Source organism: Lutjanus erythropterus, chromosome 5 (genome assembly GCF_056507025.1).
Source record: "Lutjanus erythropterus isolate fLutEry1 chromosome 5, fLutEry1.hap2, whole genome shotgun sequence".
NCBI classification, from domain to species: Eukaryota; Metazoa; Chordata; class Actinopteri; order Lutjaniformes; family Lutjanidae; genus Lutjanus; species Lutjanus erythropterus.
This window is the reverse complement of record NC_139321.1, coordinates 11382674-11395609: the sequence shown is the minus strand read 5'-3', so window position 1 is coordinate 11395609 and position 12936 is coordinate 11382674. Positions and strand designations below refer to the sequence as shown.

The window sequence follows — 12936 nt, the reverse complement described above, 5'->3', positions numbered from 1 at the left end:
AATAAGCCAGAACAGTTTTTTCAACCCCTTTAGCAGAATTATAATATGCAACTCCAGACCTTTCTCCAGTGTTGACACGGTGTTGTGGAGATGTCTGGTTGTGTGAGACTGGTGATCCCATGAATTTCCCTCTTGTGTCACCAGCAGGTCAAAGTTTTGTGTCCAATCAACCAAATCTGAGCAAGTAAACATAATCAGGTGGACAAAACGCTCCACTGCTGAAATGCTGCTGAAACGCTGCCGGTGGAGACAATGCAGCGGTGTGCAGGACGGATCAAAACGGTAGCACAGATGTGCCGTGCTTAGTGGAATCAACTTGTTAGAACCCTGCGATAAAACAGAAAATGTCATATCAGACACCTGCCAGGCATGAAACACATCAAGGAAGTCCAGTTTGAGTAACAGATCCATGAGTCTGAAGGCCCATCAGATACCAAAACATTGCACAGTGGTTTGATAAAATAAAACAAATACTGCATTCTTACTAATCTACCAAGAATGTGCACCTACCTGTGTTTGATTGGCCTCTGCAGCGTTTCGCCAGATGTTGCATTGCTGTGTTTTTGTGCCTGATAAATGAGGTGGCTGATCTTTATTAAACACAAGGATACTGATATGCATCTTTCTTGATACAGACTGTTTGACTTGAACAGAGAACTATGTGTTGAGACAGGACACAGCCCTGCTGAGTGTGGGACAGAGAGAGAGAGAGGACCAGTGGGTATTTCAGGTTCTGGATGAGCTGCTCGCTGACTGAAAGCAGTGAAAGCAGTTTGTAGCTGTTTAAGGAGTTATAAAAGAGTTGTTGAGTTTTTCCACTGCGGTGCTAATGGAGGTGGACTCACTGGGGGGGGAGGGTTTACAAGCACAGGAGTGTGTGTATCTGTCTTTAAGTGCGTCTCTGTGTGAGCACACAGAGTCTTGGTCCTACCTGAGCCTTTACAGCTGACACAGGGCTAATTGCTCAAACAGAGTTCATATGAGGTCTGTGTGTAAAGATGCTGTGTGTGTAATTTTCTCATTAATACATCACTGTGCAGTTAAGTTATAACGATTCACTGTGGGGCTGTCACCACGAGGGGGGCTAAACCTGTTTCCATAAAATTGTCTTAATTTCTCTCTTCTCTCGTTTGTCTCCACAGGGAAGAAGAAGTCCAAGTTCCAGACGTTTAAGAAATTCTTTGCCAGGAAGAAGAGAAAGGAGCTGCCAGCCGCAGGAGCAGACGCCGGGCTCAAAGCCAGCCAATCAAGCGACAATGTCAGCAAAACATCCGAAAATAACACTCTCACTCGATCAGAGAAGGATAAAGGCTCTGGGTAAGATCACACACACACACACCTAAAAATACCCAAACACATGTCAGCTGTGATGGCAACCCTTTTATTGTAGCATTGACAGAAAATTCAAAAACGTCAAGTGATTTATTGGGGAAATGTTTGGTTAGCAGTTTGTTGTTTGCCACATTTTGCATCTCAGAATCAATCTCAACCATATCTCATCACGTATATATTTATATTTATTAGAGAAGGTTAGCAAAAGCCTCATCTTAACATTTCTGTTTAAAGGGATAACTCAGTGTTTAAGTACTTATTTCAGTGTGTTACTAACAATAGATGGAGGTCGACACGCCCCCAGTTTGGAGAAGCAGCAGGAGTACTGATGAAGGAAGCTAATTAATGTACTGCTGTGGACAGGGTCAGCAGCAAAACATATTTTAGCCACCTAAAGAAAGGCCCATGTTAAAAAAATCAACATCAGTTTAAGTGTACGTCGACGTGTATCACAAAGACACGCTGACATACCCCCCACCTCAAAAACCACTGGTGAAAGTGTAGAGGGTGAGGCTACCACAGCTAACATTAGCTACGCTAAAACTGCTGCTGACTTAGCGGGTAGATGCAAAAGAGAGAAGACCTGAAAATATTTGATGCAATATATGCAGTAGGGGGTCCCTGCGCCATCTATTTCGATCAGCTAAGGGGTCGATGGCCTGAAAAACATTGAAGACCCATGCTTTAAATGTACTGTAGGTAACCCACTGACTATTAGGGCTTTAAGGTATCGACTAAAATAAACCAGTAAGTCATATCAAAAGTTCTCCAGTCACATGATTCCTGCATTCAGTCCTTTTGGAACCCAGTTGTGGAAATAAATGACTATAAATATGGTTTATTATCTATAAACTGTGCATTGTAATGGATCATTGATTCCTTCCATGACAGTATTGTAGCTGCACAAACAGCACATTTTAACCCAAACTGTTGAAAAGTGCAAGTGCAAAGTTTTTGTGCAAATCTGTTAGTGTTTCCTTTGTAACTGTATTCATGTTATGGTTAGAAAAGCCTTCAAAAGGGCATTTAGTCAATTATGGGATTATGGGATTGTTTTTGGCGGGTTGGCAGATCCTTAGGGTGAGTTGACCCCAATGAAATAAGAATCCGATAAAATATTGGCAATGTTACCTTGTTTTTCCAAAGATATCCCTGAGCCCTCCAGTGTTTTCCTCAGCCACCACAAGAATTTTAAGGTGTTCACCAACAAAACAGACATTTTCCTGCAGCCCAGTGTTGTGTTTCTACCCGATCTGTTGGCGTTCCTCTGTCCATTTAGACAAATATCTCCTCTTGTGTGAAGAGGACAGAGACAATTTAAGAAAGGAAGATAATGTTTAACATCCATCTCCTGTTCTTCCTCAGCTGGGGCTCATGGTTTCCTGTTTTTCGTAACAACTATTAGAATGTGTCTTCCTGTTGACAGTCTTTATTTCCTTTGTTTTCCCAAGTTGTGCCAGTTCCTGCCTTGTCAACGCTTGACTTTTCCTCGTTGTGTCGCAGGATATGTCTTTTCCAAATTTACTGTAGCCAGTTTGTGGTCCATTTCATCATCATTAACGGAGATTTGTTGCACCATTGTTGGTGACTGCTATTTGTTTTAACTCAGTGAGCCTTCAGGGCCTCCCAGCACCCACTTCTCTTTATTTTGCTTATTTTGTTTTAGAGTCTGTGACGCATCACTTTCTGCTTTGTTTATTTCTTCCTCCTCTTGTTTCCCAAAGGTCAAAGATCAGCCTGGGCAGCAAAGCCTTGTCGCACGACTCGGTCTTTGTTTCGGACTCGTCAGAGGCCAACGAGGCTCTGGGGGCATCTCAGGACAGCATTCACGGGAAAGTGAAATCGCTACAGGTAAATACGCATAAAAAGCACACCTGGTCTTTCAGTTTGAGCTCCTGTGTCAACAACAGCTTAAAGGGATAGTTTGGATTATTTGAAGTGGGGTTGCGTAAGGAACTTACACATAGCCAGTGTACTACCTAAAATTCTAGATATAACGTACACTTAAACTACAACTTATTTTTTTTACAGCTCATAATTTCAGAAGGAAGTGCGCAGGTCCATTTGTTTTCCTGTGCTCGAGGAATGAACTTAGTAGTAGTTTTATTTCACCAGAAGGCGGAGTGTCTTTTCCAAGGTTGTCTGCACAACTTTACATTAGGCAGGACTTCCTGGATCTGGTTCTCTTGATGACTTTTTTAGGTGGACCATTTGTGAGCGGCTAAAATACCTTTTGTTGCTGCAGCAGCACATTGCTTAGCTTCCATAGTGGTACCTTCTCCAAACTGGGGGTGTGCTGAGAGCCATCTACTGTAGCTAATACACTAACTATTGATAAGTACCTCATACAGCCCCACCTCAAATAATCCAAACTATCCATTTAAGACTTTTCCTCAAGTCAGATCAAGGATGCCATAGTGACCCTGACCTCTGACCTGCCTGTGGAGACGGACAAGAGAAAACAGGATTTGACCGCAGGTGAAGGAATAATAAGCAAATCAAAAATCACAGTCCGTGTGTTTGGTAGAGAGAGAACGTCTAATGACCCTGTGCTGCTCTCAGCTGTCATAAGCAGTACGTATAAATAAAGGAGTTGATAGAAAGAGACAGAGCGGTACCAGCTGATCTGCTGTATATTTAGTCAGACGGGCAGAGCTGACGTGTATCACAAAGGGAGCTTAAAACCGGAGCGTCTTGTCAAAGCAAGATGAAGGAGTGGATGACGAAAAGAAAAGCAGACAGACAGAACAAATGTCTGTCACAACAACGAGCTAAAATAAGAAGACATGAGACCCAGACAGACAGACTGACCTCCAGCTAAACTGCTCGGCTAAGCCTGCAGAGGAGTGACAATTAAACGTCTTTAAGGGATTTGCTAAAAAGGAAAACTTTCTCATGTTGCTAAAATATAGAGAAAGTGCTCAGGGTTGGTCTGTTTGGAGATGAGAGAGCAATCAGACAACATGTGCAAGACGCCAATAGACAGAAAGACGCAAGTAATAACAAACAGTGCATTTATAAACAGGAATAAGAATTTCACAAGCAAACGTACGTAGATTAGAAAGAAAGACTTTCAGAGTAAAGCAAATACACTGAATTGCATAAACTGAATTGACTGTGGAAAACAATCTAATGGAGATTTCCTGACCTTAATCCTCACTCTGAGCTGGACGACCTGTTTGATAAGCAGACTGAGGTTGTTCCAGAGCCAAATATAAACACAGCATGGAAGGATCGATATGTGACGGGCTGCATATTTAGTAGAACATAATGTACGGTGAAGCACTGTATGTTGTACATGTACATATAACATGATGGTCACTCTCTTAAAGGTCCAGTGTGTAATATTTACAGGGATTAGTAAAGTGCTGCAGGTCCTCTTCCAATAGAGCTGCATGTGTCTGGCTTTGACACAAAATTATATGGAAAAGAATAGTTCTTATTTAACATTTTCATTTATCATTGCCATAGCTCTAAAGTGATTCTTAACATTCCTCCGTTGTAAAAATCTGTTGCCAATACACAGCTCACAGCATTCTTCCATATAATTTCATAGTTTTTATGTCTCCAGTATTAATGTAGAAGAATAATAAAAATAAAGAAAAAACATGTAATGAATTTTTGTGTTGTGCTCTATTGAATTCAACTCAAAATTCACAATAAACTGAATTTAATGAACTTGTGACCTGAACTTCCCAACACTACTCTTAATGGTGAGATAAGCCATTCTCATGTTGTAGTTGGAGCTCATCTGTGTTTCTCGATGTGTTTGAGTTACTGTAACAACATTGACATATTAACATTGAGAGCTGCAGCGGTTGACGTCTTTCTGTCAAGGACTCGGTGTGTGCCGGCGTCCAGCGGGCCAAAGAAAAGCTGTATTGTTCTGTGTTTGCTTTGCACCTGAGTAAATGAGTCCTTGAGTGACTGTAACGGGAGAACACGTAACAGGCAGATAACAAATCTGTTAGTTTGAGTTTCTGTGATACCTGCCGCACGCACACACACACACACACACACACACACACACACACACACACACACACACACACACACACACACACACACACACACACACTAAAATAAACACTTTCTCTGTGTGCCAGCTGCTTGTCCTTACAAGTCATTCTCTGTTAATCACCTGTGAGGATTTTCAGACTGTAAAGGCTGTGAAACATTAAAAACACACATTTGTTACCTTTTCATAAAGCTGCAGTTTATTTAACAGGCTGACAGATTTGGCTTCTGTCCGTTTCTGAGTACCTGAACTCACACAAAACCTGGAAAACACTTTTACTTCCTGCTGCATTATCTACAACTGAGGTCATGTTCCCGGGTTTCTGGTTCTTGACGCACAAATACAATGTGACATTTTTTCTTTGTTTTTCTGCAGCTCCAGCTGAAACAGGCCATCAGACTGGGCTCTCCTCCCTCCATCATGTGTGTGAAGAGGACAGAAGACGCTGGAACCATGTCTGAGGATGACGGCCTGCCCTGCAGTCCACCCGAATACACAACGGTTCACACAAACATGGTAACGCATATTTTTGCATAACGTCCCGCTCTGCAGTCCACCTAACCGCTGCACTGCTAACACTGGTTTTCTTTTCTCTCCCTCCACCTCTGCGGCTCAGAATCAGGCTCAGAGGAACAGCTCCGTCAGTCTGGAGGGAATGGACAGTGATGACGACCAGGTAAACAAACACTTAAAACACTATTCCACCTATTTAGCACTGCACTTACATTAAATATTGATACTTACAACCAACATTTGCAAAATCAATGCTGCAGTCAGACATTCAGGTGTGTTATGCTAGTAGTGGTTAATGTAGCCTGAAGCTGTTAGCCTCAAGTAAAAGTGAGGAACAGACTACAGAGGTCTGATAAGCTCACTTTTAGCTCCCTCTGGAGCCAAAACAGGCCATATACAGTGTTTTTAATAAAAACAGTAGTACTCACTAAGACGTAAAATTGGTGCACTTTTCCTCTTGTTTATAATTTCTGGGGATTTATTATTTAAGGTCCAGCAGTTCACAATCTTAGCATTCGTTAATTTGTCCAGCAGTCTCTCTTTTTTTTTTTTGCTCTGTTTTAATTTCCACCAAGTTCTATGGGAAATATGTGGCTCTATAGGAGTTAGATATTGCACAGCTAGTAGCTAACTTTGGCTGTCCCGTCTTAAAACCGAAACAATGAGCTAAAAGATACTAAAACGCTCCACTGACCTGCAGGAGAGAATCATGGAGAACTTAAATGTCACGTTACTGAGCTCCAGTTGGAAAAAAAAGATACTAAAGATAATTTTGTTTGCATTCAAAGACAACATGGTCATCAGCAAAAAGTGATTTGCAGTATTTTTTTGCTGCTACTAAATGAATAGCCTCCATGTAGCATGGTGAGGGAATTCCCCGATCGCTGGCCCTTCAGCCAGGAGGAACCTTCAGGCTGTGTGTGTGTGTGTGTGTGTGTGTGTGTGTGTTTGTGTGTGTGTGTGTGTGTGTGTGTGTGTGTGTGTGTGTGTGTGTGTGTGTGCGCAGTTTGTGTGATTGTGACATTTCTCCTCATGTGACTATGATGGTAAAAACATCTCATGATCCAGTCTAATTACTGAAACATCACTCTGCGTTCCAAACAAGAACCCTTTCTATGCAAATTCACCTGTTTTACCGTCTTCCCACATTTATCAGTCACTTAATCCCTTTTCTTTCCTACTGTCTCTCTCCCTGTGTAATCTCTAATTATCTGCCTCCTGTCCTGCCCTATGAGTGTTTGTGGCTCAGCTCATGTCACTTGAAATGTCCCATATTATCTGTAACAGCGCCGTCGGTGAAAACAATTCACTGCAATAAGTGCTTTACAGATGGACAGAGGGGAGAGCCAATTCGTGATAAGACAAATGTCCTAAAAACCTCAACTATCCATTTAGTCCCGCTGGCTATAATGTGGGCTTAAAAGCACAGTCAGCAAAGTATGACAAATGAGCATTTAATGATAGTGCCGTTTTAGCAATTTCAGAAGGGTTTTGGCCAGTCATTTTCCCCCTGAAAAGAACCACAAATGGCCAGCTGCAAAGACACGCACACAAAAACCTGAAAATATCCCTTTTTAAAGTGCATTCCACACACAGGAATGTGGTCAAGGAGGACGGCAGTGACTTATGAATTGCAGTGGCAGTGGCACTTTCTGGAGCTTTTCCATTCAAAGAGAACACACGACAGACTTTATGGAGACATAGAGCGTTTTTTTCTCAAGAGATTTCATTCTTAAAATGAACTTCACTGCAGCAGTAACAGTTTGGAGATAGACAATTTGTCAATTATCAGCTGAAAATCACCCTGGGTCTGGGTCATCTGTCATTTGTCATTTAGCTTCTTTCTTTAGTTTGTGGCTTTGAGATTGAAAAAAAATATTAATACTCTTGGTATTAAAGGTCCAATGTGTAAGATTTAGGGGAATCTATCAGCAGAAATGGATTATAATATTCACAAGTATGTTTTCATTGGTGTATAATGACCAGAAAATAAGAATTGTTGTGTTTTTGTTACCTAAAAATGAACTGTTAATAACTACAGAGTGTGCAGGTTCTCTTCCATGGAGGCCAACATGTTGCAATGCCAAGTTTTGACAGTAACCCAGAACCAACAAACCAAACACTGGCTCTAAATTGTAGTTCAAGTTTTTCACAAGTTTCTCAGCCACGATAGGTTTTCAGTAAATTGACTGTAACTCTCGCTGTACAAAAATTAAGCCAAATTATCCTGTATATGAGTGCTGCCATCTTGCACCGCTGACATCATTTGGAGTCAGAGCACAGTAGTGATCAGGGCTGGAGATGTGGTACTGAAGTCCTGCCCTACTGGGCCAACTATATCAGCCCAGCTGTCAATCATGAAGTGAGGCCCTCTTTTTTTCTAGTATAACATAACTAATTATAACCATAATGATCTGAAAAAATAACACTTCAACATACATCAGCATTTTCATGACAGAAATCATCTTTGGGAAAAATCTATTTGACGTATTCTTTGATTCTTTCTCCCATCTGCTAATATAGAGGGGGCAGGATTTATTACCTATACTGCCGCCAGCCACCAGGGGGCGATCAAGATACTTTGGCTGTACTTTTCACGTCGTCCATCTTTATATAAGTCAGTGGTTCAGAAATGAAGTTGATGTACTTCAGGGTTACCAGGTCTGTGTGACAAAACTTGCCCAAAACCAACTCAACATCCAATAAAACCGACAGCAACAGGTGGAGAGCATAGACGCATCATAGTGTGTGTTTATGTGGGCATACATAGATATTGTTAATGTAATTAGCATGCAAAGTGGTCCACACAACTAGCAGACAAAAAAATCATACTGCGGCAATACGTCAAAAGTAGCCCAGTGCCTGGCAACCCTGATGTACTTGCACGATTCTTGTAATATTTGGTTTTTATCCACATGGTAGAATCCACTGATTGTAAGTCACCTTGGATAAAAGTGTCAGTTAAATAAATATAATGTATCACAGAGGATTTAATGATGTCCTGCAGCTCAGGTTCATACAGTAAATTTTCTAACACAAAAGCATACTGTATCTGCAGAGCAGTAAATAGCTGTCATGTGCTCTGTGTGTGATGCCTGAAGATGAACCTCAGGATTTGTGCATGCATATATGTGTGTGTGTGTGTGTGTGTGTGTCTGTGTGCGCATGTAGTCACAACCAACCCTTTAGCTGCTCTTCAAACCGTAAATGGAAGTCTGCTACTTGACCTCTTCTTCCTCTGCCCGTCCCTTTCTCTGTTTCCTTTTTTCTGTTTTTCTGACCTTCTTTTTCTTTTCTCTGTCATACTGTACGTGTTATTCCACTGACCCACTCTGTGTGTGTGTGTGTGTGTGTGTGTGTGTGTGTGTGTGTGTGTGTGTGTGTGTGTGTGTGTGTGTGTGTGTTCAGAGTGCACATTCCGATGGTTTCTCTGGCAGTCAGCGTGTCTGCTTGTAGTTATAGCGTTTAAATTCTGCCTCAGCCCGCCCCTCTCTCTGAAACACACACACAGACCTGAAAACTCCATAAACAAACCTCTAGATGTCAACAAAGCAGAACTGTGATTCCTCCAAATGTTTCACAATCTATCCATCTTTTTTTTATGAGTTTTGCAGACAATAATGTGCCTCATAAATGGTCACTTCACCCAAATCATAAAAACATTGAATGACCTCTAGTGGTTTCTAGCTGTGCAAATAGTTTTGGTTTCATATGCTGATGTTTAGAGTTTTCAATCTCTGAAACTTCTGCCAATATAATAGAATTTATTTGAGCAAGTAGTGGAGCTCAAAACATGAAAAATTATATCTGGAAAACGTAAACCCAGTGCCTTGGTTACTTAGGGTTTTTTTTTTTTTTTTTTTTTTTTTTTTTTTTTGGTAGAAAATAGTGCTGAAATACAGAATTTTGCCAACTGAAACTGTCACTGTAGATGTTTTGTCAGCCCAAACATGTGTTAAGGGAATAATGTGTACTCTGAGTTGTTTTGATGGATTAATAGATGAGATGTGAACGTGTCATAGGACAGAGAGAGTGGTGTGCTTCTGCAGCGATGACAGAGTAAGTGTTGGTCCTGCAGATAAGGACAGCTAATATTTATACAGCTGGACTCCTTCACTCTGGCTCCTCTCTCTTTGCCGGTCTGGCTCGATTTCCTCTGGTTTCTTTATCTGCTGCCTTCATCGTTTTAGTGGAAATCCATCTTTTATCAACAGCGACAACTTGTTCCATCTTTCCAATGTTTGGCTGTTCTGAAAGCCAGGAACAAGGGCTGCACCAACATGAATTCCCAGTTAAAGCTTAACTTTAAATTTTGTTGCTGTAAACTTTAAAACCTTGAAATTAAGAAGAAATAATTTAAACTTCTCTTAAGAACTCAGTTTAGTTTTTACTCTTAACCTAGATGTGAAAGAGTATTAAATCTTGAAGAAGTTCAACTTTTAAAACAGCTTCATTTTAGAGATGATTGAACAAAAATAATCAAGTTCCTCAAAGTCTGTCTGTCCAGCTGATCCATTAAAACAGTCTGCCAGTTGCTACCAGTCTCTTTTTTTCATGTTGTTGGTATTTTAATCTTGTTATTTTACCACGCTGCTTAATTCATTCAACCAATAGGTTTTTCTCAAAGAGGAGAAATTAGAGTTTCTCTGCTGAGACATCATGAGTAACTAGGCTAGCGTTAACTAACTTTTCAGCTGGCTAGCAAACAACGCAGTGTTTTGGTAACTTTAGCTAGCTAGTAAAAAATAACATTTTGTTAATTTTTTTTGCTAGCTAGCAAAAAAGTTTTGTTAACTCTTTAGATAGCTCCGAACAATTTGAAATTTAATCTTTTTTTTTAGCTAGCTAGCAAAGATTTCAAAACTTTGTTGATTTTAAAGCTAGCTAGAAAACAGCGTAATGTTTTGTTACACTTAGTTAATGGTTAAAGTTAATGGTTTTCTCCCTCTTTTCCACTTACGAGGTCCTGACAGCACTAAATGTGTATTTATTTGAATTTTGATAAGCATGGATCTCCATAATGAATTAACTGTATTTAATTGAGGGTTTTACATCACTAAAGTTTGATTGACTAAACAGAGATCAGTTTTTAATGGTGCAAGAGATCTGCTTAGTTTAAAATCTGGATTTAATCATTTAAAACTAGTTTTGCTAAACTCTGATTAGAAGTCAGATTAAATTAATCTTTGTTGATGCAACCCAATCTGAGAGCAGAGCAACAGCTGAAATCTGTGACACAAGCGTCTCTGTCTGGACAGACTTTGTGGATACAGTGGAATTGCAGTGCAGTTTTACCAGGACATGAGTTGACAGGAAGTCCAGCTTTTCTGAATGGTGCTCCTCCAGAGGTGACATCACAGATCTGAGTGTTGGTTTTGGTTGGATTCCAGCCGCAACGGGGGGTTATTTGTACCTGTATTGGCAAATGCCTGAGGGGTATTTCCTCAGTTAATGAGTTATTTGTGAAACGTTTGTGGTGAAACCTTCTGTCTCTGTCTCCCTCTCCTCCCAGCTGTCCTGTGCTGCCTCCAGCAGAGCAATGAGCCCCCTGGTGGTTCCAGGAGACTTCAGTCAGCCGGCCAGTCCCTTCGGCTGTCTGGACAACTCTGCTGCCAAACACAAGCTGGGCCTGAGACAAAAAGCCTGCAACAGGAGGAAACCTGTCACTGTGAGACAGTCGCACACTAATACAAACACGAGCACAAACGCTTTAAATGCATCTTCTATCTGACTGAAAACTGCATCACCATGACCATCAGAGTGTCATGTCTTCTGTCTGTGCAGAGGCTGGAGCTGAAAGCAGACGGAGACACCTCTGCAATGGAGGAGACACTGAACACCACAGTTACAGATGGTGTGGAGGAGGAAGAAAAACAGAAAACAACAGAAGGTCAGCACACTTTTTTTCTGTTTGACTCTATTCCATCTCTTTTTTTTTTTTAGCTTTAACAAAGAAATGATTCTACAGGTGTGGAAGTCTCTCGCTGGCCAATTTTAAATTTGATTACTTAATCAAATGGATTTTTTTTTATTATCCGATTTTTAATGTCAAGATTGAAAATGCATAATTATTTGCAATCATATAATTTATAAAAGACAGTTTATTCCTTTTACTCCACTGAGAGAAAATTGTTACCAAGATTTTTTTCCCCATGTTATGGAAGAGTATTAGGACAAAAATGAGAACTGTGAATTTTTTTTTAAAATTAACATTATTTAGCTTTTTGGGAATAATCAAAAAAGTAGGGTTTGGGGGGGTTCTCTTGTTTGTTTGTTTGCTTCTTTGTTTTTTTTTTTTGCATGTTGAGATTTAAGTCAAAATTTTGTGAATGAAGTTGATAAATATTTCGGGTCTAACTTTTTTTCTTTACATTTTGACTTAGGTCTTTGTCTTAGGACAAAATTCTTCCTCATCTCTTTTTTTCCCTTAATGTGGTCATAATACTCTGTCATATAATATACTTAGGAATTCACTCATTTATTTTATTCTTTATAATGGCAAATATAGCGTTTTCAAATATTAACATTAAAATTTTACTTTTACTTTTAATTTTATCAGATATCATACAGACACAAACTGATAATGAAACTTTGGCTGAATGATTTAATTATTTTTGCGGCCATAGACGACCATCAGGTTGATATCTGACCTTTGCTTCTGTCTGTGATCCAGTTGTTAATGGTGATGAGCTGAAACCAGAGGTGGAGAGTGACAAAGAAAAAGAAGAAAAAGAAGAAGAAGAAGAAGAAGAAGATGAGGAGGTGGAGAAGGAGGAGAAACCACAGCATTCCAGACAGTCCCTGTTGAGAGATAAGGAGGAGAGGGAGGAGGGAGAGGATGAGTCGGAAGCAGAACAGGATGTTTCTCACGGCCCGGACACTTCCTCTTCTCCTGAGCTGCGTCTCTCAGAGGAGGAAGCTTCAGACGCTCCACCTCCACTCTCCTCCAAACGCAGCTCAAGAGCCTCCTCTCTGGACAGTCCCAGGTGATTAGACGTCATTTCCTGCTTGTTTTTTCCTCTTGCTTGTTATTGTTTTCTCCTCCTATCAATCTGACTCCTTGATATCTCCTT

General features: G+C 40.5%; 1 protein-coding gene across 1 annotated transcript in view; it reads left to right on the top strand.

The window, feature by feature from the left end:
* Nucleotides 1–12936, top strand: part of LOC146326518 (uncharacterized) — a 49627-nt gene that overhangs the window by 26799 nt on the left and 9892 nt on the right. The window contains exons 4-10 of the mRNA XM_084718802.1: nucleotides 1143–1317; nucleotides 3057–3183; nucleotides 5726–5866; nucleotides 5967–6026; nucleotides 11376–11531; nucleotides 11648–11753; nucleotides 12537–12849. Coding sequence (XP_084574928.1) covers nucleotides 1143–1317; nucleotides 3057–3183; nucleotides 5726–5866; nucleotides 5967–6026; nucleotides 11376–11531; nucleotides 11648–11753; nucleotides 12537–12849 — 1078 coding nt within the window. The remainder of the gene's footprint in view (nucleotides 1–1142; nucleotides 1318–3056; nucleotides 3184–5725; nucleotides 5867–5966; nucleotides 6027–11375; nucleotides 11532–11647; nucleotides 11754–12536; nucleotides 12850–12936) is intronic.